This window comes from Notamacropus eugenii, chromosome 3, assembly GCF_028372415.1.
Source record: "Notamacropus eugenii isolate mMacEug1 chromosome 3, mMacEug1.pri_v2, whole genome shotgun sequence".
Lineage (NCBI taxonomy): Eukaryota > Metazoa > Chordata > Mammalia > Diprotodontia > Macropodidae > Notamacropus > Notamacropus eugenii.
In genome coordinates, this window is record NC_092874.1 from 479535802 (window position 1) to 479560194 (window position 24393).

Below are 24393 nucleotides of genomic sequence, written 5' to 3' on the forward strand. Positions count from 1 at the left end.
GTTGAGAGCACCAGCCTTATAACTAACTTCTCCAGATTTTACCCATCATCTCTCTGTCTTGATGCTGTGCACCATAACAATGAATAGATCTTAAACCTTCATGTCACTAAATAAGACAAATATGGCAGACTCATCCGTCAGAGCCAGAAGAGCTATTGGAGATGTGCTAATCCAATGAGAAATCCAGAGAGTTAAAATCACTTATAGGATCATGATATGACCAATTTGCAGCCAGAAGAACCCTTAGAAGTTGCCTTGTCTAACCCTCTCACTTTGTAGATGAAGAAACTGAGACCAAGATGGTTAGAACCATGCAGGCCTGCTTTAGAACTGAAAGGGGCCTGAGAGGCTATCCAGTTCCCTGCTCATTCTAGAGATGAGAAAACAGAGAAATTAGAGTTCCAGGATCGCAGACAGTAGGCAGCACAGTTCATCTGATGCCATTTCAAAGAAGCTGCCATTTTGGAAGAAAGGCAATTCTTGTTGTAATTTCCCATCATGCTTTTAAGAAAATTCAACTCACAGCTTCTATTGATGAGGGAAGGAATCTGTATCCTAAAGCATGGGCTTTGTCATAGGCATCATGAATGAAGTAAGTCACCAGTGAGGCTCAGCAGCTAGGAAGGATAGTAGAGAGGGTGCTAGAACTGGAGGAAGGAAGACCACAGTTCATATTCCACATGAGAAACTTAGCGTGACTCTGGGCAAGTCACCCCCTTTCTGCCTCAGTTCCCTATTTGTAAAGTAGAGATGATAATAATAGCACCGTTTCCCAGGGTTGTAAGGGCAACATGAGATTATACACATTCACCATGGTTACTCTCGTTAGCTCCTTCAGGCTTTAGTCTGGGTATGATGTTGCCGTCTCCTAGACTTGGAGTCTCCCTCCGCCCCCGTGTATTCTACAGCCCAGGACACTGACCCCCTGGCTGTTCCTCATATAAGATCTTCCATCTCCAGACTGGGCATTTTCCCTCACCATGCTCCTAGAATGCTGTAATACTGTCCTCCCGTTGCGACTTTTTGGCTTCCTTCAAGTTCCAGCTAAAATCCCACCTTCCACAAGAAGCCTCCTGGTCCCTCTCAACTTTGATTTATCCTGTTTGTTTCTTGTTTGTACATAGTTGTCTCCCCTTTGGAATGTGAGCTCCTTGTGGAGAGGAGCTGGTTTGTTTTTCCCCCCTTTCTTTGTATTCCCAGCACATAGCACAGGTGCTGGCACATATTGGGCACTTAACAGATGTTTAATGACTGTCTAACTAACTCATTCCCTACTGGCTTTCTAGCTGGTGCCCTTGAGAAACTCACAGAGAAAGCCCCTCCTTCATTCCCCTGGCTGTACCCAGAGGAACCAAATAAATGGGTGCCATCTGTATCCAGATGTACAAGCAGAAGAAACCACATCAGCCTATTCCAGCTCCAATTTCATATGAAGAATAACGCAGGAAAGAATGAGACTTGGAGATAGGAAGACACAAGATTAGACTCTGCCCCCATCACTTTCTAGCTGTGTGACTGACTAAGTTATTGATGCTTTGGGAGCCTTTGTTTTCTCTTCTGTAAATTGGGGTGAGTTAGACCCATAATGCCTCCCTTACTGGGCTGTTGTGAGGCTCCAAGGCAGTACTATGTTTCAAGTACTTTGCACCCCTGAACGTGCTCCACAGAGGTGAGACATCATCATCCCATCACTGGGTAGCATCGGACTAGGTCGGACCAACAAAGATGACACAGAAAAGAGGGAAATTTAGTGCCTTTTTTTTTATTGGGGAGAGGTCTATCAGTAAGGAGGTGCCTAGATATCTAGAGCAAAGCACACAAAAGAACAAAATTTTTACAACCTAAAGTTTCCTGTTTGTCCAACAGATTAAAAGATACCATTTTGCATTTTCCAAGTTACAAGAAAGATGCATTGCTAAGCAAAAAGAAAATGATGAGAATCTATAATGTGGCCACTGGCAACCTGCAGAAGATAACACAAAACACGCAGATAAACTCTCCCCTCCGTGAGAGCTGAGGGGCACCTCAGCGTGACTACTTTGTGCCTTGGTTCCAAGCCGTTCTCTTCTGGTAGAGGAAGAAGAGGGTAATGGTGAAGTAGATGGTACTCTTCACAAGCAGGATCATATAGGTATAAATGGCCGATGTGTTGGCAAAATGCAGCTCCTGGAGCTCTAAAATGAGAGAGCGTGGTTAGTGCTGCGTGGCCCTTTAGGAGATATAGGAGCACAAGCATTGGGAGCAGAAGCCCCTGACCCTGGGCTCTGGCAGGGACAGCACCAACAACGAAAGTGAGCCCTGAAAGGAGACTGGAGAAAGCAGGATACGCTAGGCCACCGGTGCGCTTGTATAATTGCTCAGAACACTCCTTTATGCTGCTCTTTCTTGGATTCTCTTTTCCTCACTGGGTCTAATTCAGAAACATACAGAAGTATAATAATAATGTTAACAAAAAACTAGCATTTATGTCTTGTTTCATAAACCTTGAAGTACTGCATAAGTAGGGGCTATTATGCTTTTTATCGTTAATAATAAAAGCAATACTAGTGGATGGAGTCATCCTTCCAGATCTTCTAGAGAATTCCTATGTCAGAGCTGGGAGGGGCCTCAGAGGCCACCTAGGGAAACCCTTCCTTGAACAGGAGTCCCTAAAGTCTTGCAGTTATTAAGCCATGAACTTAGTTTGTTTTTTTTTTTACTTGATAACTGCATTTCAACACATTCGTTTCCTTTGTAACTCAGTCTCACACACTTATTAGCTGTGTGATCGTGGGCAAGTAAGTCACAATCTCTGTCTCAGTTTTCTTATCTGTAAAATGGGGATAGCAGCAGCACCTACATCCTAGGGTGGTTGTGAGGGTCAACTGAGATCATTATAAAATGGTTAGCACAATGCCTGGCACATGATTAGTTATTATTTATTAATTTATGCATTTAAAAACATGCTTCTGAGAAGGGACCCAAAACCTTTACCAGCCTGCCTGCAGTGCAAAATGGTGAAGCGCCCTTAATCTACATCATTTCCATCAAATGGTAATCCAGCCTTTGCCTGAAGACCCCAGTAAAGGTGAATCCACTACCTCCCAAGGGAAAAATACTACAGACAATCTCAGCTTTCACCAATCTGAGCCCCTAAATTAGAAACTGAGGAACAGGTGAGGAGGAAAGAGCCCTGATCTAGGCTCTAAAGATCTCAGACTGCAGCTTTGCACTTGCTAACTTTATGACCACAGTCAGCTCTAACTCTTCAGAACCTTAGCTTCTGCATCTGTAAAATGGGGATGACGATACCTTTGCTTCTCACCTCATTGGATTATTGCAAGGAAAGAACGATGTCTAACTGAGATATAACAAGTCCATGGAAATGTGAGTTATTTTCCTCAGAGACAATCAGAAGTTGCATGTGTCTTCTTAAGACAGATTTGTCCACTGCATTGGGAAAGGATCATGTAATTGCAAGGGACTGCTCCTAAAATCCTATGGATCCTTGAAAACACAGCACTATGGTCTGGCATGGAGGGGCCATATCTGTGGCCAGTAGCCCACAATACTCCTCAAATCTCCTAAAAAGATCAGGTTAAAATGTGAGTGGGAAATATTTAGCAAAATAAATAAAAATTCAGGAAGACATACATGATGTTGCATTTAAAAACTAAGTCAAAATGTAGCCCCGAGGGATTTTTAGCCTTGGATTAGTGCCTCCCTATTTGAGTTTGAACCCACAGGTCTGGAGAGAAGACAGTGTTGCATGTGCAAAACTTTCATTTCAGAGCCGTTTCCATGGGGTCAGTAGTTGGGGACCATCCCCAGCTGCTGATCCTGCTAGGGCTTTGGCTGATTCCTTCCTCATCTCTCATCTGAGGCTGACTTGTTGCCCAGATTGGATTGCTGTGAGAACCAATCCCGACTAAAACTCAGAAAACCCATTGGAAAATACAAATGGGAGGCATTTTTACTGTTACCATTGTCAGCCAGGCCTAGATTGGACACTTGAATTGTGCCCCTCGACCAAAAGTTTTTGTTGATCCTGAGCCCGAGTTTCTGTGGAAGCTTTCATTCTGTGACATTGTTGCATGGCTAAGTCACTTCTCATCTCTGGGTCTGTGTCTTCAGCCATAAAATGAGGATTTGTACCTGGATGACTCTGAATCCCTTCCCGCTCGAATGGCACATGATTCCATGTAACTTGGCTGATGTGACAGAGATACTGTCCCACAAATGAGTGCATGAAGGCAAATAGAGCCAGATTGTTTTCATTGGATTCAGAGGGAATCTTAGATATCATCCCCTTCACCTTCTTCTCCATTTTACAAGGAGGAAAAGGAGACCTAGGCAAAGGAAGGGACCTAACCACTGTTCTACAGAGAGCAAATGAGGTTTATAAAATGCTTTCCTAAAAATCCCTGTGAGACTAGGTATCATTGTCCTGATTGTACAGATGGGGAAATTGAGGCTCAGAAAAGTTAAGCAACCTGACAAGCATCAAGCTGTTAGTTTCGTCCAGGATATGACTGCATTTTCCTGACTACAAGCACGACATTTTCTCCACGAAGAAGTGGAGACCCAGAGGGCTTCCGTGACTCAACCATATTCACACACCACTAGTCAGTGCTACAGCTGGGAAACGAGGTCATTAACTCAACTTCGTTGCTTTGGGTTGACCAAGACCTGGGGTGATTCTTGGGGAAAGGTCTAGGATGCCTTCCATCCTGGAACTCCCAGGCCAGCTGCTTCCCAAGCTCGCATCAGTCAAACACTTCCAATCTTTCTGCCCCAGAAGCCCTAGATTCCAGATTTTGTACAGTCAGATTATGATACAGAGGACGTGTCCTTACATAGACAAGCCAGCCTTCCACATTTCCCTGCAACATTGGGGGTCTTGTTCTGGATCCCAGGAAGCTTCCATCCCTCCCCCAATGTCCAGAAGTACAAAGTTGAGTTGACCATGATAAAGACTCCCTACAGCCCAGAAAACAAGTTAATGGGGATCTTACCTTTCCCAACTTCAGTTTTGTTACACTGATTTGAAGAGTGATTTTCTTTTAAAACTAGGAAAAGGATGAAAACCAGAAAAAAATTTCCATTTAGTTAGCTACACACATATGTTTATGTCCACAGAAAAACATCCATCTGGAGAAAACCATATGATTCTGGCAAGAGTCTTTTCAGGTGATGCTTTTTTCTATTCTCATTCATTCATTCATTCATTCATTCATTCATTCATTCATTGTACTGAGTTCCACTGAATTTTGGACATATGATGGGACTGATGGGCCAAGCAGGTAATATTTAATCAGACAATTAAACAGACAAATTGATATCTCCTTCAAGGACTTTCTGTTAGCTACATGCATGGATGGTCTGACTGTTTGAATCTAAAATATTCATTCATTCAGGGAATGGTAAAGTTAGTCAATCACTAAATTTATTAAGTGCCTGCCATGTGCTAGAAACTGTGCTGTGTGTAGAGTTGGAAGAGAGCTTGGAGATCACTCAGCCCAGTCAGAACAACAGAGTGCTTGTCTCCTGAGTAAACAGGATTCCTGCCAGATGCTAGGACACCATGCATGGGATCCTTCCTTCAAGGATTGGACTCAACCATTAAGACAATTGATTTCTTGAGTGGAAAATCACTAGCCCTTGTTCAGTTAGTGTGGGCTCCATGATACTGACACAATGAAACTTCTCTTTGAAATGACTTTGCATGATGGTTTATGCCCCTGGCATTGACTTATCTGTGTACGTTGCTGCTGGGGGATGCAAGCTTCTTTAGGGCAGGGATTGTTCAGTCTTCGTGCCCATAGTCCCTGATCAAATCACTCTTGGAAGTCTTGCAGGGAGTAAACTGATGGGTACCCTCTTTCACTCTTACATGATCATTAAATGACTGTGGTTTTCTTAGAATTTAACCTACCAACCTACTTTAACCATTCAAATCAATAAATATTCCTTGCATTGTTACATGCCATTGGGCGCCTAGAGGTCAACTGAGGCAGACATTTCATTGGGAAAATGCTGAAGCATGCACCCTTCACTTCAATATTTGGCCAGTACACTCCACCAAGCTGACATGGCCACTTGCACTAAAGGGACGCCTTAACATTCATCTAGAACAGTGGTCTTAACCTGGGATCTGTGAACTTATTTTGTCAAAGACGTATATTTCAGTACAGTTGCTTTACTTTGTAATCCTATGTGTTCCATTTCAGGCACTTAACAACATAATTTTGAGAAATGGTCCGTAGCCTTCTCCAGGCTGCCAAAGGGGTCCATGAATAAAAATAAATTAGAGCCGCAGTAACCCAACCTATTTATGTTATGGACAAAGAAACCAAGGTCCAGACAAGTGAAGCAAATTGTCCCAGGTCACAAGTGACAGAGCCAGGATTTGAACCTGGGTCTTCTGCTAGTAAATCAAGCATCCTCCCCATCATCCTGTCCTGCGTGCTGGGCATGCTTATGGAATTTTGTGTCTCTTCACTTGGAAAGTAGTCAACAGCAGAGTGACAAGAATGAACGACAAAGGACAAATGGAAGAAATTGTCCTGGTACAGATCAGATTAAAAAAATTAAACTTGATAAGGAAGCCATTTGTTTACCAAGAATGGTCTGGAAGAGAGGTTTCCATTGACCAACTTCAAGCAAATATGATTTTCTACTAAACTTCTTTGTGTATTAGGAAGTTCCTTGTGACCTTTTTATCAGCCAGTTCATTGAAGTAACAAATGATGTGCATTTAAAAACAAATTTTTGTTGACCCTGATCCCGAGTTTCTATGGAAGCTTTCATTCTGTGACATTGTTGCATGATTAAGTCCCTTCTCATCTCTGGGCCTGTGTCTTCAACCATAAAATGAGGATTTGTATCAAGATGATTCTGAATCCCTTCCCCTCGAATGGCACAAGATTCCATGTCACTTGTTTAACGTGACAGAGATACCGCCCCATAAATGAGTGCTTGAAGGCAAATAGAGCCGCACTGTTTTCATCGGATTCAGATCTGGAGGGAGTCTTAGATATCATCCCCTTCACCTTATTCCTCATTTTACAATGAGGAAATGGAGGCCTAGGCAACCTAGGGACCTAACCAATGTCCTACAGAGAGGAAATAATGTTTATAAAATGCTTTCCTACAAATCCCTGTGAGACCAGGTATCATTGTCCTGATTGTACAGGTGGGGAAGCTGAGGCTAAGAAAAGCTAAGCGACCTGACAAGAATCAAGTTGTTAGTCTTGCCCAGGATATGACTCCATTTTCCTGACTACAAGCACGATGTTTTCTCCACTAAGAAGTGGAGACCAAGAGGGCTTCAGTGACTCAACCATATTCACACACCACTAGTCAGTGCTACAGCTGGGACGCAAGATCATTAATCCAACTTTGCTGCCTCTGGTTGAACAAGACCTCAGGTGATTCTCAGGAAAAGGTCTAGGATGACTTCCGTCCTGGACCTCTCAGGCCAGCTGCTTCCCAAGCTCCCATTAGTCAAACACTTTCAATCTTCATGGCCCCAGAAGCCCTAGATCCTAGACTTTGTACTGTCAGATTATGATACAGAGGAAGTGTCCTTACATAGACAAGCCAGTCTTCCACATATCCCTGCAACATTGGGGGTCTTATTCTGGATCCCAGGAAGCTTCTATCCCTCCCCCAATCTCCAGAAATACAAAGTTGGGTGGACCATAATAAAGACTCCCTACAGCCCAGAAAACAAGTTAATGGGAAACTTACCTTTTATACCTTCAGTTTTGTTACGGTGATTTGAAGAATGATTTTCTTTGACAACTAGAAAAAGGAAAAAAAATAGAAAAATTTCCATTTAGTTAGCTACACACATATGTTTATGTCCACAGAAAAACATCCATCTAGAGAAAACCATATGATTCTGGCAAGAGTCTTTTCAGGTGATGCTTTTTTCTATTCTCATTCATTCATTCATTCATTCATTCATTCATTCATTCATTCATTGTACTGAGTTCCACTGAGTTTTGGACACGTGGTGGGACTGATAGGCCAAGCAGGTAATATTTAATCAGACAATTAAACAGACAAACTGATATCTCCTTCAAGGACTTTGTGTTAGCTACATGCATGGATGGTCTGACTGTTTGAATCTAAAATATTCATTCATTCAGGGAATGGTAAAGTTAGTCAATCACTAAATTTATTAAGTGCCTGCCATGTGCTAGAAACTGTGCTGTGTGTAGAGTTGGAAGAGAGCTTGGAGATCACTCAGCCCAGTCAGAACAACAGAGTGCTTGTCTCCTGAGTAAACAGGATTCCTGCCAGATGCTAGGACACCATGCATGGGATCCTTCCTTCAAGGATTGGACTCAACCATTAAGACAATTGATTTCTTGAGTGGAAAATCACTAGCCCTTGTTCAGTTAGTGTGGGCTCCATGATACTGACACAATGAAACTTCTCTTTGAAATGACTTTGCATGATGGTTTATGCCCCTGGCATTGACTTATCTGTGTGCGTTGCTGCTGGGGGATGCAAGCTTCTTTAGGGCAGGGATTGTTCAGTCTTCGTGCCCATAGTCCCTGATCAAATCACTCTTGGAAGTCTTGCAGGGAGTAAACTGATGGGTACCCTCTTTCACTCTTACATGATCATTAAATGACTGTGGTTTTCTTAGAATTTAACCTACCAACCTACTTTAACCATTCAAATCAATAAATATTCCTTGCATTGTTACATGCCATTGGGCGCCTAGAGGTCAACTGAGGCAGACATTTCATTGGGAAAATGCTGAAGCATGCACCCTTCACTTCAATATTTGGCCAGTACACTCCACCAAGCTGACATGGCCACTTGTACTAAAGGGAGGCCTTAACATTCATCTAGAACAGTGGTCTTAACCTGGGATCTGTGAACTTATTTTGTCAAAGACGTATATTTCAGTACAGTTGCTTTACTTTGTAATCCTATGTGTTCCATTTCAGGCACTTAACAACATAATTTTGAGAAATGGTCCATAGCCTTCTCCAGGCTGCCAAAGGGGTCCATGAATAAAAATAAATTAGAGCCGCAGTAACCCAACCTATTTATGTTATGGACAAAGAAACCAAGGTCCAGACAAGTGAAGCAAATTGTCCCAGGTCACAAGTGACAGAGCCAGGATTTGAACCTGGGTCTTCTGCTAGTAAATCAAGCATCCTCCCCATCATCCTGTCCTGCGTGCTGGGCATGCTTATGGAATTTTGTGTCTCTTCACTTGGAAAGTAGTCAACAGCAGAGTGACAAGAATGAACGACAAAGGACAAATGGAAGAAATTGTCCTGGTACAGATCAGATTAAAAAAATTAAACTTGATAAGGAAGCCATTTGTTTACCAAGAATGGTCTGGAAGAGAGGTTTCCATTGACCAACTTCAAGCAAATATGATTTTCTACTAAACTTCTTTGTGTATTAGGAAGTTCCTTGTGACCTTTTTATCAGCCCGTTCATTGAAGTAACAAATGAGATGCATTTAAAAGCAATGTCTGGGGATTCTTTGGATGTTTTCATTAAAAACAACTTCCTTTTATAAGGGACACTCAGGGTTGGTTTCCTTGTTGTTTCTGAAAGTCACATCTATGTAAAAAATGGACACCTATGAAAACCAAAGCGGTAAGTACATTTACAAGAATGAGTCACTGGAACCCAAAGGAGAGAACCCAAGTCTGAGCCAGCATTCATGGAAATGACCAGCATTGCCCCTCTCCTTTCCTCATCTCTACTGTAAACTCCTCCTGCCTCTGGGGCTCATAGACTGTGTCTATAGAAAAAAGCCATTGCATTCATTTTATTAGCTAAGTAGTCAGTAATCAGACAAAATTGAACCACCTAATGCAGACATTGAATAAAGCTCAGTTTAACGCAATGGAATGAAGAGCAGACATGAGAGTATTATTCAGGCAAAAAGACAAAACCCAGCATGATGGTAAAAAAAAAAAAAATCCCAACCCTCCCAGGCCCAAGGATTGAGGTTAATTTGATGTCAAAAGGCCTTGAGCAACTTGAGTGATCCATGTGGCTGTGAAACACCTAGATTTCCTCCCTTCACTTTGTATCTGGGAAACCATAGCAGGAGAAGGTATCATGGGGGAAAATATGAAATTCTGTTAAAAATAGGATTTTGGATGTGGAGCATGGATTTGGAACTGGGAGGGACCTCATCCCTCAATTTTATAGGTAAGAAAACTGAGGTCCAGAGATCAGCCTCTTGTGTCAAGTAATACTGGTAGTAAGAGAGACAGAATTCAAGCTCAGGTCCTCTGACCTCAGAGCCAGTGGACTTTCTACCACATTGTCTCATCCCTTCGAAAGCAGACACAGACTCAGCAGACCATTTCTAGTCCCTCTTCCCCTCCACACCTAGAGACTTTTCCCCTAAGACATTTGTCCAAGTCTGACAAAAGCGGGAAAGAGTGTAAAGAAAAGACTCCATCTCTCTGCTATGATTAAGCTATTGTCACATTCATTTCAAAAAGTAGATTGTGATACAATGGGAGCTGGAAACCATCTGCACTCCTTGGATGTCTCTAACATAGGATAAGGTGGTGCTATCCTGTCTGGTGTGGAAAAGGGCCACCAATCCATTAACAAGCATTTATAAAACATCTATTCTATGCCTGTTCACTCTACTGGGCACCAGAGATGTAGAGACAGAAGGGAAATCAGGCTCCCCAGGAGCTTGTTATTTATCTGAGAAGCAACATTTAAAAGTTGTAGTTTGTTTATGATCCCAAATACCCAGTTTGACAGATCTCACACCAGGGAATCAACCAATTAAAACTGACTGGTGATGATGCATGAGCCACATCATCACAAGGTCTTGGGGTTTGTTACTGAGAATTGTAGGAATTTTATGACCAGAAGAGATAGAAACCAGTATAAGGACAGGGATTGGACCTGTGATATTATTGGCAGAAAAATGCCCAGGGAAGGAAATTTCCCCTGCCAAAGCAAGCTGGCTCCCCTCTGAAACTTACAGTTTTAGAAGTTAATTGATTTGTCCAGAGTCACATGGTCAGTAAAGGTCAGAGGCAACACTGAGCTCAAGTCTTCCTGGCTTCCAAGGCTAGGTCTACCATGAAGCCACTCTCTCTCAAATATATGCCTATGTATATTATATATGTTATATGTGTTATATATATTATATACGTGCATATTATATATGTATACACACAGATGTAGACATATATTTGTATGTCTATATGTATATGTATGTGTATAAAATGATACATTAAATAGAGAGATTTTTTTTCCAGTGGAGGGAGGTACCAAAGTATAGCTTGCATGATATGTACTAGCAACCAAACTCCCCGCTTATTGTTTCATGAACTCACATCTCCATCTTCCTACTTGTGCATCAGCTGCCCCTCATGACTGAAATGGACTCCCATCTCTCCCTTTGAATTTTTGTATTAAAACATTTCTCGGTCTCCCTCACTGCTGGGGTTCTCTCCCTTCCCTAGTGAGTAGGCATATACTTATAGCCTCCCTTCCACAGAACATAAGCCCCTTGAGGACAAGGGCTATTCTCCATGTTGTCTTTGTATCTCCAGTACTTTGTAAAGTGTCTGGTTCATAGTTGTTTGATAGATTGCTTTTGGACTGAAGTGGACTGAATTTCTTCTGATGTTATGAGTTGAGGGTTTGGAGCAACAAACTGCAAAGCAGCTGGGAGTACTAGACATTCCAGTCAGCAAATTCTAATGGTTGATTCCCTGTGGCTGGGATTGTGAGATCTGCCAAGATCCATGTGATCTCCTAACGAAGATATATTTCTACATTTTTTTTCACTTTCTCTTTGGTGTATAAGTGTCCGTGTAATCGGTGATTATGAGCAGGAAGCACCTTGGGAGATTGTCTTGTCTAGTGCAAACTTGGAGTTCTTCTGAGTGGTCTGCAAACCCAAATGTGTACTCAATATACCTTCCGTAGACTAAATGAGCAGTTTGTTTCACATTTAATAAATACAATGATATAAAAATTCTCTTGAATGTCACTGATTTCAGAGCTTTTTCTTATCCTATATTTTGCAGCTCTTAGAACAGTACCTGGCAAATGATAAGTGCTTCATAATTATTGATTTTTTTCAAACCAATGAATTAATATTAATAATAAAATGACTCATGTTGAGGTCCTGAAAAATTTGACATCACAAAGGGCCCTTTGTTCCTTGAAAAGGTAGGGAAGATGTTACATCCCTCTACAATCTGCAGATGAGGACACCAAGGTCTGGAGAGGAGCATATAATGAGTAAGTGCTAGAGCTGGGTACTGAGTCCAGTGCCCTTTGGTCTTTCTATGGATGTAGATGTAGATGTAGATGTAGATGTAGATGTAGATGTAGATGTAGATGTAGATGTAGATGTAGATGTAGATGTAGATGTAGATGTAGATGTAGATGTAGATGTAGACTTAGATGCAGATGTAGATGTAGAAGGATGTAGATGAAGTCCCCTGTACTCAGAGGATTTTGCCTTTGCCTTTCCCCCAGAATTTACTGAAACACAATGGGAGGACAGAATCTTGGCCCCACTAGCCTGATGTGCAAATATTTGATATGAGATCTTTGTGCTGAGCTCACATACCAGATGAAAGGATTTATTCTAACATTATGTGAATCTTAGATGTCTCTGCTTTTCTCTTAGTGGTTTGTTTGGATGGAAGATGAAATGTAATGTGGGGGCAAAAACATTAGATATGTTCATGGACTAAAAGGAGGGAAGATTATAAAAAGTCACTCTTTATTGAAGGAAACAAAAGAACTTACTTTGGTATAGGACTCTATGGTCTACCTATGTCTTTTGATGCAACTGTCCCAATCCTGTCTGGTCCTTTCAGTATGGTTATTGACCAGTTAATTCAGTTATAACAATTAGGGGCTTATCTGTATGTTTTACTTTCTCTGTCTCTGTCTCTCACTGTCTCTGTTTTTGTTTCTCTTTGTCTCTCTTTCTTTCCCCTATCTCCTCCCCCTCTTCTCTCCCTCCTTTCTTCCCTCCCTCACTCCTTCCTATCCTCTCTCACTTTCTGTTTAAATTCCCCCATAAAAATATAAACTCTTTGAAGGCAGGGACTCTTTGAATTTCTAATTTGTAACTGCAGTATTTAGTATGCTTGTCATACTGTAAGTATTTAATGCATTATTGGTGATTGACTTTGGGAGGCTGGGCAGAACTTTGAATGACAGTGAGGCCAATTCTTGATTCTGCTAATGGAAAGCCCTTGGAGAGAGAGAAGAGTCAACATGCAGAAATATGGAACTTTGTTTCCCTGCTCCTGAGATCAGGGTACATACCTTCCGAAATTGAAGGAAGACGAACTGCCACAGGTTCTATGCCCGATTCCTCATGTTGGAAGTAGTAAGTGAGGTTTTTAGGCTGGGTGTCTTCTTGCACAGTCAGCCAACTGACCTGCGAGTATAAACCATTGACCTTAGTGATAGGTCCAAGCTGTGCATCCAGCTGGCGTGACTTCTCATCTTTCCAATATGTTTTAACGACATTGGGGAAAAAATCCTCCAGCAGGCAAATGTAGGTCCCAGATTTTTTTTTCTCCACTTCTTCCAAAGTAGGAAGAAAAACTGTGGGTTTTGGTACTTTCTTTTTAACAGCAGAATCTACAGAGAAAACCGAAGAACAAAAAGATATTTATTGGAAAAACTGAAAGGCTAATATTGGTGCCACTAATGCTGGTCAAAGCAAGTTCTGAACCTCAATGCTATTCCAAAGAAAGATGCCCCTTAGGCTTCTTGAGGCACCATTTGTTTTAGACTCACACAATTTCAAGGTTCAAAAGGACTATAGTAGTCACCTAGTTGAACCTGAAACTGGAAAACTGTTTCCTATATACCATATCCAAATGGTCATCCCGCTGAGGCAGCCACTACTTCTGAAGGCAGTTCCATCTACTTTTGGATGGCTTGAGTTGTTAGAGAGATCTTCCTTATCTTGGGTGGAAATTTGCCCCTTTCCAACTCAGTTCTGCCATATTGGGTCAAGCAGCAGAGCAGGGCAAAACTCTCTTCCAGATGACAACCCGTTATAAACTTTTACCACATTATTTCTGGGTAATCACCAGTTTTGATGAATAGGAAATTGCATAGGAAATCTGGCCTTCAGGATGGGAGATGATATTAAGAAGGGCCATTCTTGTGAACTGACTGACTTGTGTATTTCTTTAGAATTCATCCAGATGTTTTTTCTAGGTGATGATGAAACCAGTTTTTCTCTCCCTAGACCTAATTCAAATATCACCTGATTTATTCAATTTTATACAGGATCAAATGCTTGGAAAAGTTTTAACAAACCACATTATGTTGTTGCCAAAGGGAATTTCACATCAGTGTTCCATGGAAGTAAGTAAATTAGACTGCAACTTTTGCTTTCAAACATGAATATGGAGCTTTCAAATTCTCAAAAATTCTGGTCAGAAAAATATTTATAGCAGCTCCTTCTGTGGTGGCGAAGAATTGGACATTGAGAGGATGCCCATCAATTGGAGAATGGCTGAACAAGTATGTGATTATAATGGAATATTATTGTGTTATAAGAAATGACAAGTAGGATGATTTCAGAAGAACCTGGAAAAACTTACAGGAACTGATACAAAGTGAAGCAGAATCAGAAGAACATTGTATGAATAATGATACTGTACGACGAAGATCTGTGAATGACTTGGCTATTGTCAGAAACAGAATAAATCAAGGCAATGCCAAAGGAGCTCCGATGAAGAATGCTATCCACCTCTGGAGAAAGAACTGATATTACCTGAACACATACCAGAGCATACTATTTTTCACTTTCTTCTATTTGAGTTTTCTTACACAATATGATTAATGTGGAAAAGTTTTAGATAGTTGCACATGTGTAACCTATATTGGATTGCTTACCATCTCAGGTAGTGGTTAAGAAAGGGAGAGAGGGTTAGAATTTGGAATTCAAAACTTAATAAACCCCAAATGTTAAAACTTGTTTTTACTGTAAATGAGGAGGAAATAAAATATTATTTTAAAAATTCTGCTCAGTTTCAAAGTTTACATTTTTCTTAATTTTTCACAAGAAAATCATTAGATTATTCAAGAGCATATCATCTCATACTCCTTCCAAAAGTATAAATTATGTCTTAAGTTTGAAAAGCTGCCTTCTCTTGATAAAGGATGTTCTTTCCTCCCACCAGTTGTTTTTCAGAAGAGGGGTTGACTTTATTTTGTATATCATTATCTTGTATTTTGAGATACACATTTACCAGTAATAATGTATTGTGCTTTATCCAAAACATTTCAGAGAAATGATTTGATTGGTCTTTTCAAAATGGCCTTTGCTTTCTGAAGTTTTATGTGAGTTGTATGTGAGTTATAGATTTTTCATGCCTTTTCCTAGGTTGAACTTCACTAATAATTGGGAATTTTCTATGTATTTCAGCATCTTTCAAATACAAATACATTTAATCACTTACTTTACCCTTCAATCCCCACCTTCTCCATTGTTTTGTTTATCCAGCTAGCAACAGGATTGTTCCAGATCCCTACTAATTACAGCCCACATTGGGAATGATGAACTATGAAGAGGCTGATGGATCTGATGCCCTGAGGGCTTCTTGTAAGAACTTATTATATCATTAGGACTCAGTGTGACATCTTAATGGAGCTGCTGCCAGAAGGGTAAAAATAGCCAATGCATTCACCAATATTTCATTAAATTCTTCCACTGAGGTCCTACACTGATGCCTCCTCATGTCTTGGGAGGAATTTGACTTCTTAAAATTTGTGCCAATGGATCACAAGCTCTGGTATATTCCTCCAAGACAGGCACCAAGCTGTGTGTCCACCATCCCCAAATCAGCTGAGCTATGTTTGGTGAAGGTCTTCATAAGTTGCTGATTTGGTGATGAGGACTGGAAAAACTCATAAGTCACATACACTGTAAAGCCATACCAGAGACAAAGGGACTAGAGGAATCAGTTAATTAAATGTGAAGTTTGATTTTTCACCTTAGCCAGTTTTTTTGAGGTTTTTTGTTATCATGCAGACAAGTTCATTAGTTTCATTTCCCAATAAGCTAAAATAATGAAAAGATACAGCAAAATAACAGGGGCTCTCCCCACTCGAGCCATAGTCCTTTACTATGTGTACCCACCCCTTCAGAACAAGGTGATTTCCCAATTGCCACTAATTTCAGCCATATCCTTATGGCTATCCCTACTGGAAAATAGCCTGCTTTACTCATAGACCTTCAGGACCTGTGGGGTTTTGCTTTCCTAAATGGACCAAACCTCATTTTATGGCTGGGATGCCTAGGAATTGATGGAAACATGACTGAAACACTTACTTGTCACAATGAGCTTTGTCCCTTCACCAAAGACTTTAACAGGTCCCACTGTGGGACAGCTAGCTACAAAAACCATCTAAGGAAGCTCACCCACAGCCAGAGACAGAATCAAGGCACACTGTGGGGCCAAAGGGTGTGTCTCCATGGTATTTTTTCCTGTGTGTATATTCTCCGTAAATTTACCAAACCCCAGCCAAGCTTTCATTGAACCTTAGTTATCCAACTCAGTCATTTGCGCTGAATTCTCCCTATTTCTTTTCTTCTCCTTTCCCCTCTATTCTCTCATTGCTCCTCTAAAAAATGCTCATTTCAACTCCACATAATAAATTTACCAAATCACAGCCATATTTTCAATTAACATTCGTTCTTCAACTTACACATTAGAGTTGATTCTCTGTAAATTTTGCTTTTCTTCTCTTTTTACCCTCATTCCTTTTGTTACTCCTCTCAAAATACTCCTTTTGATTTGTGACAGTTTTTCTAATTTATTAGATTAGTTAGAGAACATTTCCGCTTTTGCAAAGAACCTCCGAAGACTATCATGTGTCAGTCACCGTGAATTTTCTGACCTTTATTTCTTGATAGTGAGAAAACACCAGTAACAAAACAGCTGGAGTACTTAGAAAAATTCTGTTTTTGAACTTTTACAAAGTAATATTTACTTTACTGACATAACATTAACAAATATAGAAACACTTCTAGGAAAATATCTTCTCCCAGAAGCAGGTTCCTGGGTTTCCCAGGTGAGTACTTCCATCTCTTTATTTTTTAATTTTGGATTAAAGAGCAAAAACCAAATACAAAACAGAAAAGAAACAAAAACATGTCATAAACTTAAATATTGGAAATTAAATACAAAGTAAGAAAGAAAGCAAGTCGTATGCAGGGCAGAGCGTAAAAGAAGATTCAAAATATGTAACAATTTTCATTTCACGAAAGCCTTATGATGAATAATACAGTGTTGAGAATTGTCCATCGGTCTTTGCCTCCCTGTGAGTTTTCTTTTGTTCTCTGCCATGAGTTTTTTTGTTCTTTTTTCCCTTCTCCCCAAACCCTCAGAAAGTGACAATAAAGTTTAGATATGTTTCTCTCTCTCTCTCTCTCTCTCTCTCTCTCTCTCTCTCTCTCTCTCTCTCTCTCTCTCTCTCTCTCTCTCTCTCCATATGTATATGTATATATATACATACATATGTAGACATGTACTTCCCCCAAATATTCTGCACCTCATCTTTGTTTCTATGTTTGTGCATATCTCTTGTTTCCTATCCCTCCTACCTCCTCTACTTCACTTCTACTCATTACCTTGCCCTCCTATTTATTACTTGCCTACCCTTCTTCAACCATCCCTCCCCATATCCTCCCATTTCCATAAATCTAAACACCTTTTCATACCCCCCTTTTTACCTATTCTCTCACCCTTCCCTCTAAAGATCCCTCCCTTGTCCTCTCCCCCTCCCTATGCTGCTACCGTTTTATTTCCTCTGAATTTAGAAGATTTTTACATTTTTCTAAACATACATTTATTGCTCCTTCTCAAGCCCATTCCCCATGAAAGTAGGTTACTAGAACTACTAACCCTCTTCCCCCATCTAATTTCTCTGTATCAGTTCTTCCTCTTGTGCCTCATTTTTATAAAATAATTACTGTTTTAATTGTTCCTAAATGATTTTACTTTTTAAATTAATATTATAGTTAGGTTTCCCCCAATCTTTGTTATTAGCTAACCAATTATTAATAAGAATCTTAAACATATATTTTACATGTATAAAATGTAAACAGCTTAGCCTTGTGAGTCCCTCATAATCAGTCATTGGTATAAATATACTTTATATTTTTTTGGTTCTTATATGTCAAATCTTCTGTTAAGTTCAAGAATTTTTTAGTGAAGTCTTGAAAGTCTGAGAGTTGATCAAATATCCGTATTTTTTTCATTCAGAATAATACTTAACTTGGCTGGAACTCCAGTTTTTTTTTTTACTCTTCTTGTGTTCCAAGACTTGCAGTCCTTTAATGTCTCTGCTTCTAGGTCTTGTGTGGTTCTAATTGTGGCTCCATCATATTTAAATTGTTTTCATTTTGATGCTTTTAATATTTTATTCTTCAGCTGGGGATTTCAGAATCTGAGTACGATATTCCTACGAGTTTTCCTCATAGGATCTTTTTTAAGAGGTGATCGGTGGATTTTTTCTATTTCTACTTTCCCCCTTGTTCTAATGCTTCACGACAATTTTCTTTAACTATTTCTTGTATTAATGTGTCAAGATTCTTTCTGTCAGATCATAACTTTAAGTTAGTTCAATTATTTTTCTATTTTCTCTTCTTGATCTATTTTCCAAATCTGTTGTTTTTCTTATAGGATGTTTCACTTTCTCTTCTATAATTATTTTGTGATCTCTTATAATTTCACTGTCTTCCCTTTGCCCAATTCTAATTTTCAAGGTGTCATTTTCTTCCTTAAGGGCCTGGATTTCCTTTTCCTTTCATAACCTTCTGGTTTTTCTTGAATTATTTTTGTTTTTTTAAGTTTATTTCTCCATCTCTGTCATTTTGATTTTTAAAGTCTTTTTTAAGATCTTCTAGAAATTCTTTTTGGGGCAGGTTACTCTTTGGGGGTTTCTTTGCTTCGATATCCTCCTCTGAACATGGTCTCCAGTCATCTCTATTCCCGTAATAGCTTTCTATCATTGGATTCTTTCTCCTTTACCTGTATATTTTCTTTTGTGGTAATAGCTTAATTTTTGTAATCTCCTCTAACCCTGGGGTATTGGGAAATGGTTCAACTTGCCCCAGAGCTTCAGTTCTGCTCTCTAGCTTGGAACCAAAGCCAAACTTTCAACCTCCAGTAAGTGCCAGCAGCCAGAGGCTTTCTACCCCCAGCTTCTGCACTCGCCGGGCAGGTACTGGTTCCTTCAGGGCCCCCAGCTCTTCGCTGGGGTCTGGCATTCTTTATCATCAAAGGTTCCCTCAGTCTTCCTGGGCTCATTCACTATCCAGGGGGTAAAAGATCCAGTTGCTGGAGCGGATTCAGTCTCCCAAACCAACCAACCCTAGGGCTTGCAGCTAGTCTGGAAGTGTTTGCTCTGCGTGGGGCCAAACCTCGTCCTGGGATTTTGCTTCTGATCTTCTCAAATTGTCCCAGGAAGACCTGAGACATGCTCCTCTTCTTACTTATCTCCCCGCTAAGGTGCTATTTGAACTCTTGTGAGGGAAAATCTTGAGAGCTCAGAATTTTCTGACCTACTGCGCCATTTTCTCAAAATCATCCCGAAAAATTCTTTAGACATTTTTTCCTTCCAAGTGGTCGAATAATTTCCAGAGTGGCTATCATCTGAGTGACTTTTTTTTTCACTTCTCCATTTGAAGTGAGGTTGTCCCTGAATCCTCTGGGGAATTCCTGATGCATAACATGAGAGTCAGTGTGACAGAGATGGAAAAGAGTTCGGGACCTGGCCTGAAGAGACTCAGGTTCCAATTCTGCCTTTTACCTATATAAAAGCAAGCTTTTTTGTTATTTTCATGGAATTTAGACCTGGAAAGGATCTTCGTAATTGTCTAGACCAGGATTTCTTAACATTTTTTGTGGTATTGTGTTCTGGATCCCTTTGGCAGCAGTTCAGTGAAGTCTATAGGTCCCGTATTGGGATAAAGCTTTTTAAATATATAAATATATAAAGTAAAATGCATAAGAGTACCAGGAAACTAAATGCATTGCAATGCATTGCATAATTATATACATGGGCATATATGTACACACACATAGAAAGCTAGATACATGTATATATATATATATATACATATGTGTGTGTGTGTATATATGTATATATATGTATGTATATGTACATATACATACATATATATACATTTAAAGTCCACAGTGCTTAGAACCCCTGGCTCTAAAATTCCTCCATTTTACAGATGAGTTAGCAGAGATAACCGACTCAAAATCACACAAGGGGGAATAAGAGACAGACTTGTGATTTGAACCCAGGTTCCCTGACTCCCAGCAATTTTTAAAAGATATCCAAAAGATAACTGTTAATGGATCATACTTGATTGCAAACTATGAAGTTTGACTTTTACACAAAAGTCATCCCCACAGAGTCACTGATCACTAGATTAAAAGGCCCTTGATGACTATTTGGCTTGGGGTTGGCAAACTATGGCTCCCATCTACCACCCTGTCTGTTTTTGTATGGTCTGGAGCTAAGAATGGTTTTTACATTTATGTAAATCTAGGCTAACTCTAGGCTCCTCTAAAAATTCCCATTAGAACGGGCCATCCAGCTTTTTTTCTGATGATGTCTAGTGAAAAGGAACTTGCTCCCACCTCGTTGTGTTTGGAGCAGTTCTCAGGAGAAAATTCCTCCCAACCTCCAGACCAAGGTGGCCTCTTTGCAAACAACTTTTCCCATGGCTTCCTTTTTGTGCCCCCTGGGGCCAAGCAGAATGCTTCTGATCCCTCTTGAATAGTCATAGGTATGACAGGGATTAAACTTATGAACATGCTATTTTGTGAATGACCTTTTAAATAAAAGAAAACCTTAAATAATAAAAAATAGGTAAAAATGTGATGCAGTTAGTTGCATATGATCTTATTTTTACTATTAATGAGATTTTAATGGATGCTACCATATCCCCAACTTTTCCTTCATATGATAGAATCTTATGTGATCAGTATGAAGCCACAGTGAAGTCAAAGGGACTTTGGAGGAATCATAGACTTGAAAATGAAAAGGTTGGTATGCACCTTAGGCAGTTTTTCCCCAGAGAATTTTATCAGGTATATTTGCAAAAATAAAATAGAATAACAACAAAAATGACACAGAAAAAGTCCTTTGAAGTAACCCAGCATCTCCCCTGAGCCTTAGTGCACTGCACCCATTCTCTCTAGAGCAAAATGATTTCGCCGCTGCCGCTAACTTCAATCAAGTACTCACTGCCGTCCCAGCAGAAAACGACCCACTTAACTTGCAAACATCTCCAGTAGATCAAGTCTTACTTTTTACCTGTGATTACTAGAAACTAATGGAAACATGACTGAAACACTTACTTGTCACAATGAGCTTTGTCCCTTCACCAAAGACTTTGACAAGTCCCACTGTGGGTCAGCCAGTTACAAAATCCATCTGAGGAGCTCACCCACAGCAGACACAGAATCAAGACACACTGTGGAGCCAAAGGGCTTGTCTTATATTCTCCATAAATTTACCAAACCTGAGTCAAGTTTTCACTGAACCATAGTTATCCAACCTAAACACTTGCATTGAATTCTCCCTATTTCTTCTCTTTTCCTTTGCCCCTTTATTCTCTCATTCCTCCTCTAAAAACATTCTTTCCAGCTCCACAAATGTTTTTCTAATTTACTTGATTACTTGTTAATTGTAAATTAGGGAAAATTTGAGTATAATTGTGAATTAGGGAAAATTTCCATTTTTTTGAGGTATGAAAAACTTTGGAAGGAAGTTGAATTTTTGTCACAGTAACTTTAAAACTTTATCTTTTTGTGTCAAGAAGACACTCAAGGATGCAACTGTTAGAGAAAAAAAAATCAAGCTACATTGTCCTTCCAGCTATTCCCTTGGGTGACAGGGATCTGGGTGGCCAATGCTTAGCACTAAATTTCATGCATGTGAAATGATTCTCCATTTGAGCATTTCAGCTGTCCCTGAATGTTCCAGAGAATTCTGGAAGCGTAAACATTAGCTTGTATTCAAGAGGAGGGTGCTGTCAACTGGAAAAAGCTTTGGAGCCAGAATTAGGAGAGACCCAGACTCAAACCCTGCCTACAAGACATGCCAGCTATATGACTGTGGGCTCTTCCTTTGCTCTTCCAGGACTCAGTTTCCTCATCTGAACAATGGAAATGGTAGAAACTGTTTCACTGTTGAAACGAGCAGATGCAACATTGTATCTAAAATGTTTGACAAAGCCCTTCACTGTTTTCTCTACAAATATTAGTTATCATTTTCACATAAGTCAGACCTGAAAGGGATTACCTGGTCCAATTTCCTTATTTTTTGGATGATACAACTGAGACTCAGAGAGTTTTTAAGTGACTCGCCCCAAGGATCTAATGGTTAGCAGAGCTGGCCTTTGGATACAAGTTCTCTGAACATAAACTCCTTTTTATAAGACTGTGTTCAGAGTCCCCCTATCGAGTCCTGTCTGACTATTCGCATACAAAGCACAGTTAGTTAGTTATCATGGAACTTACCTGTCACAATGAGTTTTGTTCCAGAGCCAAATATTTTGGTCCATGACACAATGTCTGAGCCCTTTACAAAATCTCTGAATCTAAGAGCGCTCTAAAGCTGCTCAACATTCCTTCCTCCCCACATTATATCTTCCATTTTCTCTTGGAAAAAACTCGTCTGTCATTCATGTCTGCTCTACTATTTTTCATTGATTGATTGTCTAAATCAACTATGTTCAAAGTGTGTTCTAGGGATCCTTGGAGGGTCCCTAAGACTATTTCAGTGAGTACAGAAGGTCAAAGCTATTTTTACGATGATACTAAAATGATTTCATTTCCAGTAGGATAAATAAAGATAGGTAGAACACACACAAATAAAAAATATTTGGAGGTGGGGTCCTCAATAATTTTTAGGAGTATAATGATTACAGGGACCTAAAAGTTTGAGAATCTCTGGCGTTACTGACTGATTCACCCATGCAGTCAGTCAGTGATCCATTCCAGGGATATTTCCTACACTCTCATAGCATGCCAAGCACAGCTGAGATCTGTGCTCCCAAACTGAATATTTCTTCTGTTACTGCCTAAATCATCTTTATGGTGGCTCTTCATTTCTTAAGGAACCACTTCTGACTTTCTTTGTACCTTGTTACCTGAATGATTCTAGGACATTTGGGTGTTCTGATGGGCCTGAGCAAATAGCTCCAAGACTTAAGTAGCTTGCTTCCTTGATTGGATTAAAGATTACAGTATAGGTGTCCACCTTCTTATTTTACATAGGAGGAAACAACCTCAGAGGTGACCTAACTTGTCCAAAATTACCCAAATGGAAAATTGCAAAGCCCCAATTCAAACCCAGATCTCAGGATTCCAAAACCAGAGCTTTCCCCACTGTATGGTTATGTCCCCTTGAATGGAAGCTCCTGGAAGAAACAGACTGTTTGTCTTTGTATCCCTCCACCTGGCTCAGTGCTGGCACATAGTAGGTGCTTCGTAAAGATGCATTGAATTGGTTTGAATTCCCCCAGATGTGGGCAAGAGAGAAGAAAGCACTTACCACTCCCAAGAACTATGAGCTGAGTTCCTTCTCTGAAGGTTTTGATCCAGCCTCAGCTATCACACTGGTCATCTGCTAAACAAAAACTTTCATGAGCACCACAAGACTTATCCTGGGTTGTGAACATCTAGGAACAAAACTTAAGTAGACAGATTTCCCCAACATCCTCACATTTGTAATGTAGCTACTTGATCATTGGGCAAGTCCAGAGATTTACTGTTCCTTGAAGTCTCTGTGATGGCAGGCGAGCCTTCCCAAGAGGCACTGAATGAACTGCACACTCGTCAATAAATGAGCAAGGTCACAGTGTCCTCATATGGTGCACAGTAAAGACTTCACTTAATGGGATCTGCAGGAATGAGGGAGATAATAGAAAAAAGAATAAATTTGAATAAAGTAGTAACTGAATAAATTTAAAAAATGAAATAGACTGAAGATCCTAGGATGTCTAAGGAAGAAACTTAATAAAGCATCTACTCATTTCACAAGGAGGAAACTGAGACCTAGAGGTGAATGGGGCTTGCCCAAAGTTATATAGATGATCAGTAGCAGAGTCAGGATATGAGCTCACTAAATGACACTCAATCTTCACCCTGGCAATACACAAGCAGAGGCACTAAGTGTGTGTGTTTGTGTGTGTCTGTGTCTGTGTCTGTGTGTGTGTAATGTGGGAGTGTGGGAGAGAGACAGAAAGAAACCACAAAGAACTTTAGAGAAGAGGAGAGGAGACCACATCCGCTCTTAGTCACAGCCACCGTAGGGGATGGCCACACAGAAAGCAGAAGGTATTTTACACGATGGAAAATGGTGGCATGG

The 24393-nt window shown here is 40.2% G+C and overlaps 1 gene segment (V, D, J or C); it reads right to left on the reverse strand.

Moving 5' to 3' along the window:
* Positions 1 to 1742: 1742 nt before the first annotated feature.
* On the reverse strand, positions 1743 to 17057 carry LOC140497755 (T-cell receptor gamma chain C region C10.5-like). The segment is given in 4 exon segments: positions 1743 to 2174; positions 4995 to 5048; positions 13297 to 13617; positions 16328 to 17057. Coding segments are annotated over 4 exon segments (591 nt in total).
* Between the last annotated feature and the right edge of the window lie 7336 nt (positions 17058 to 24393).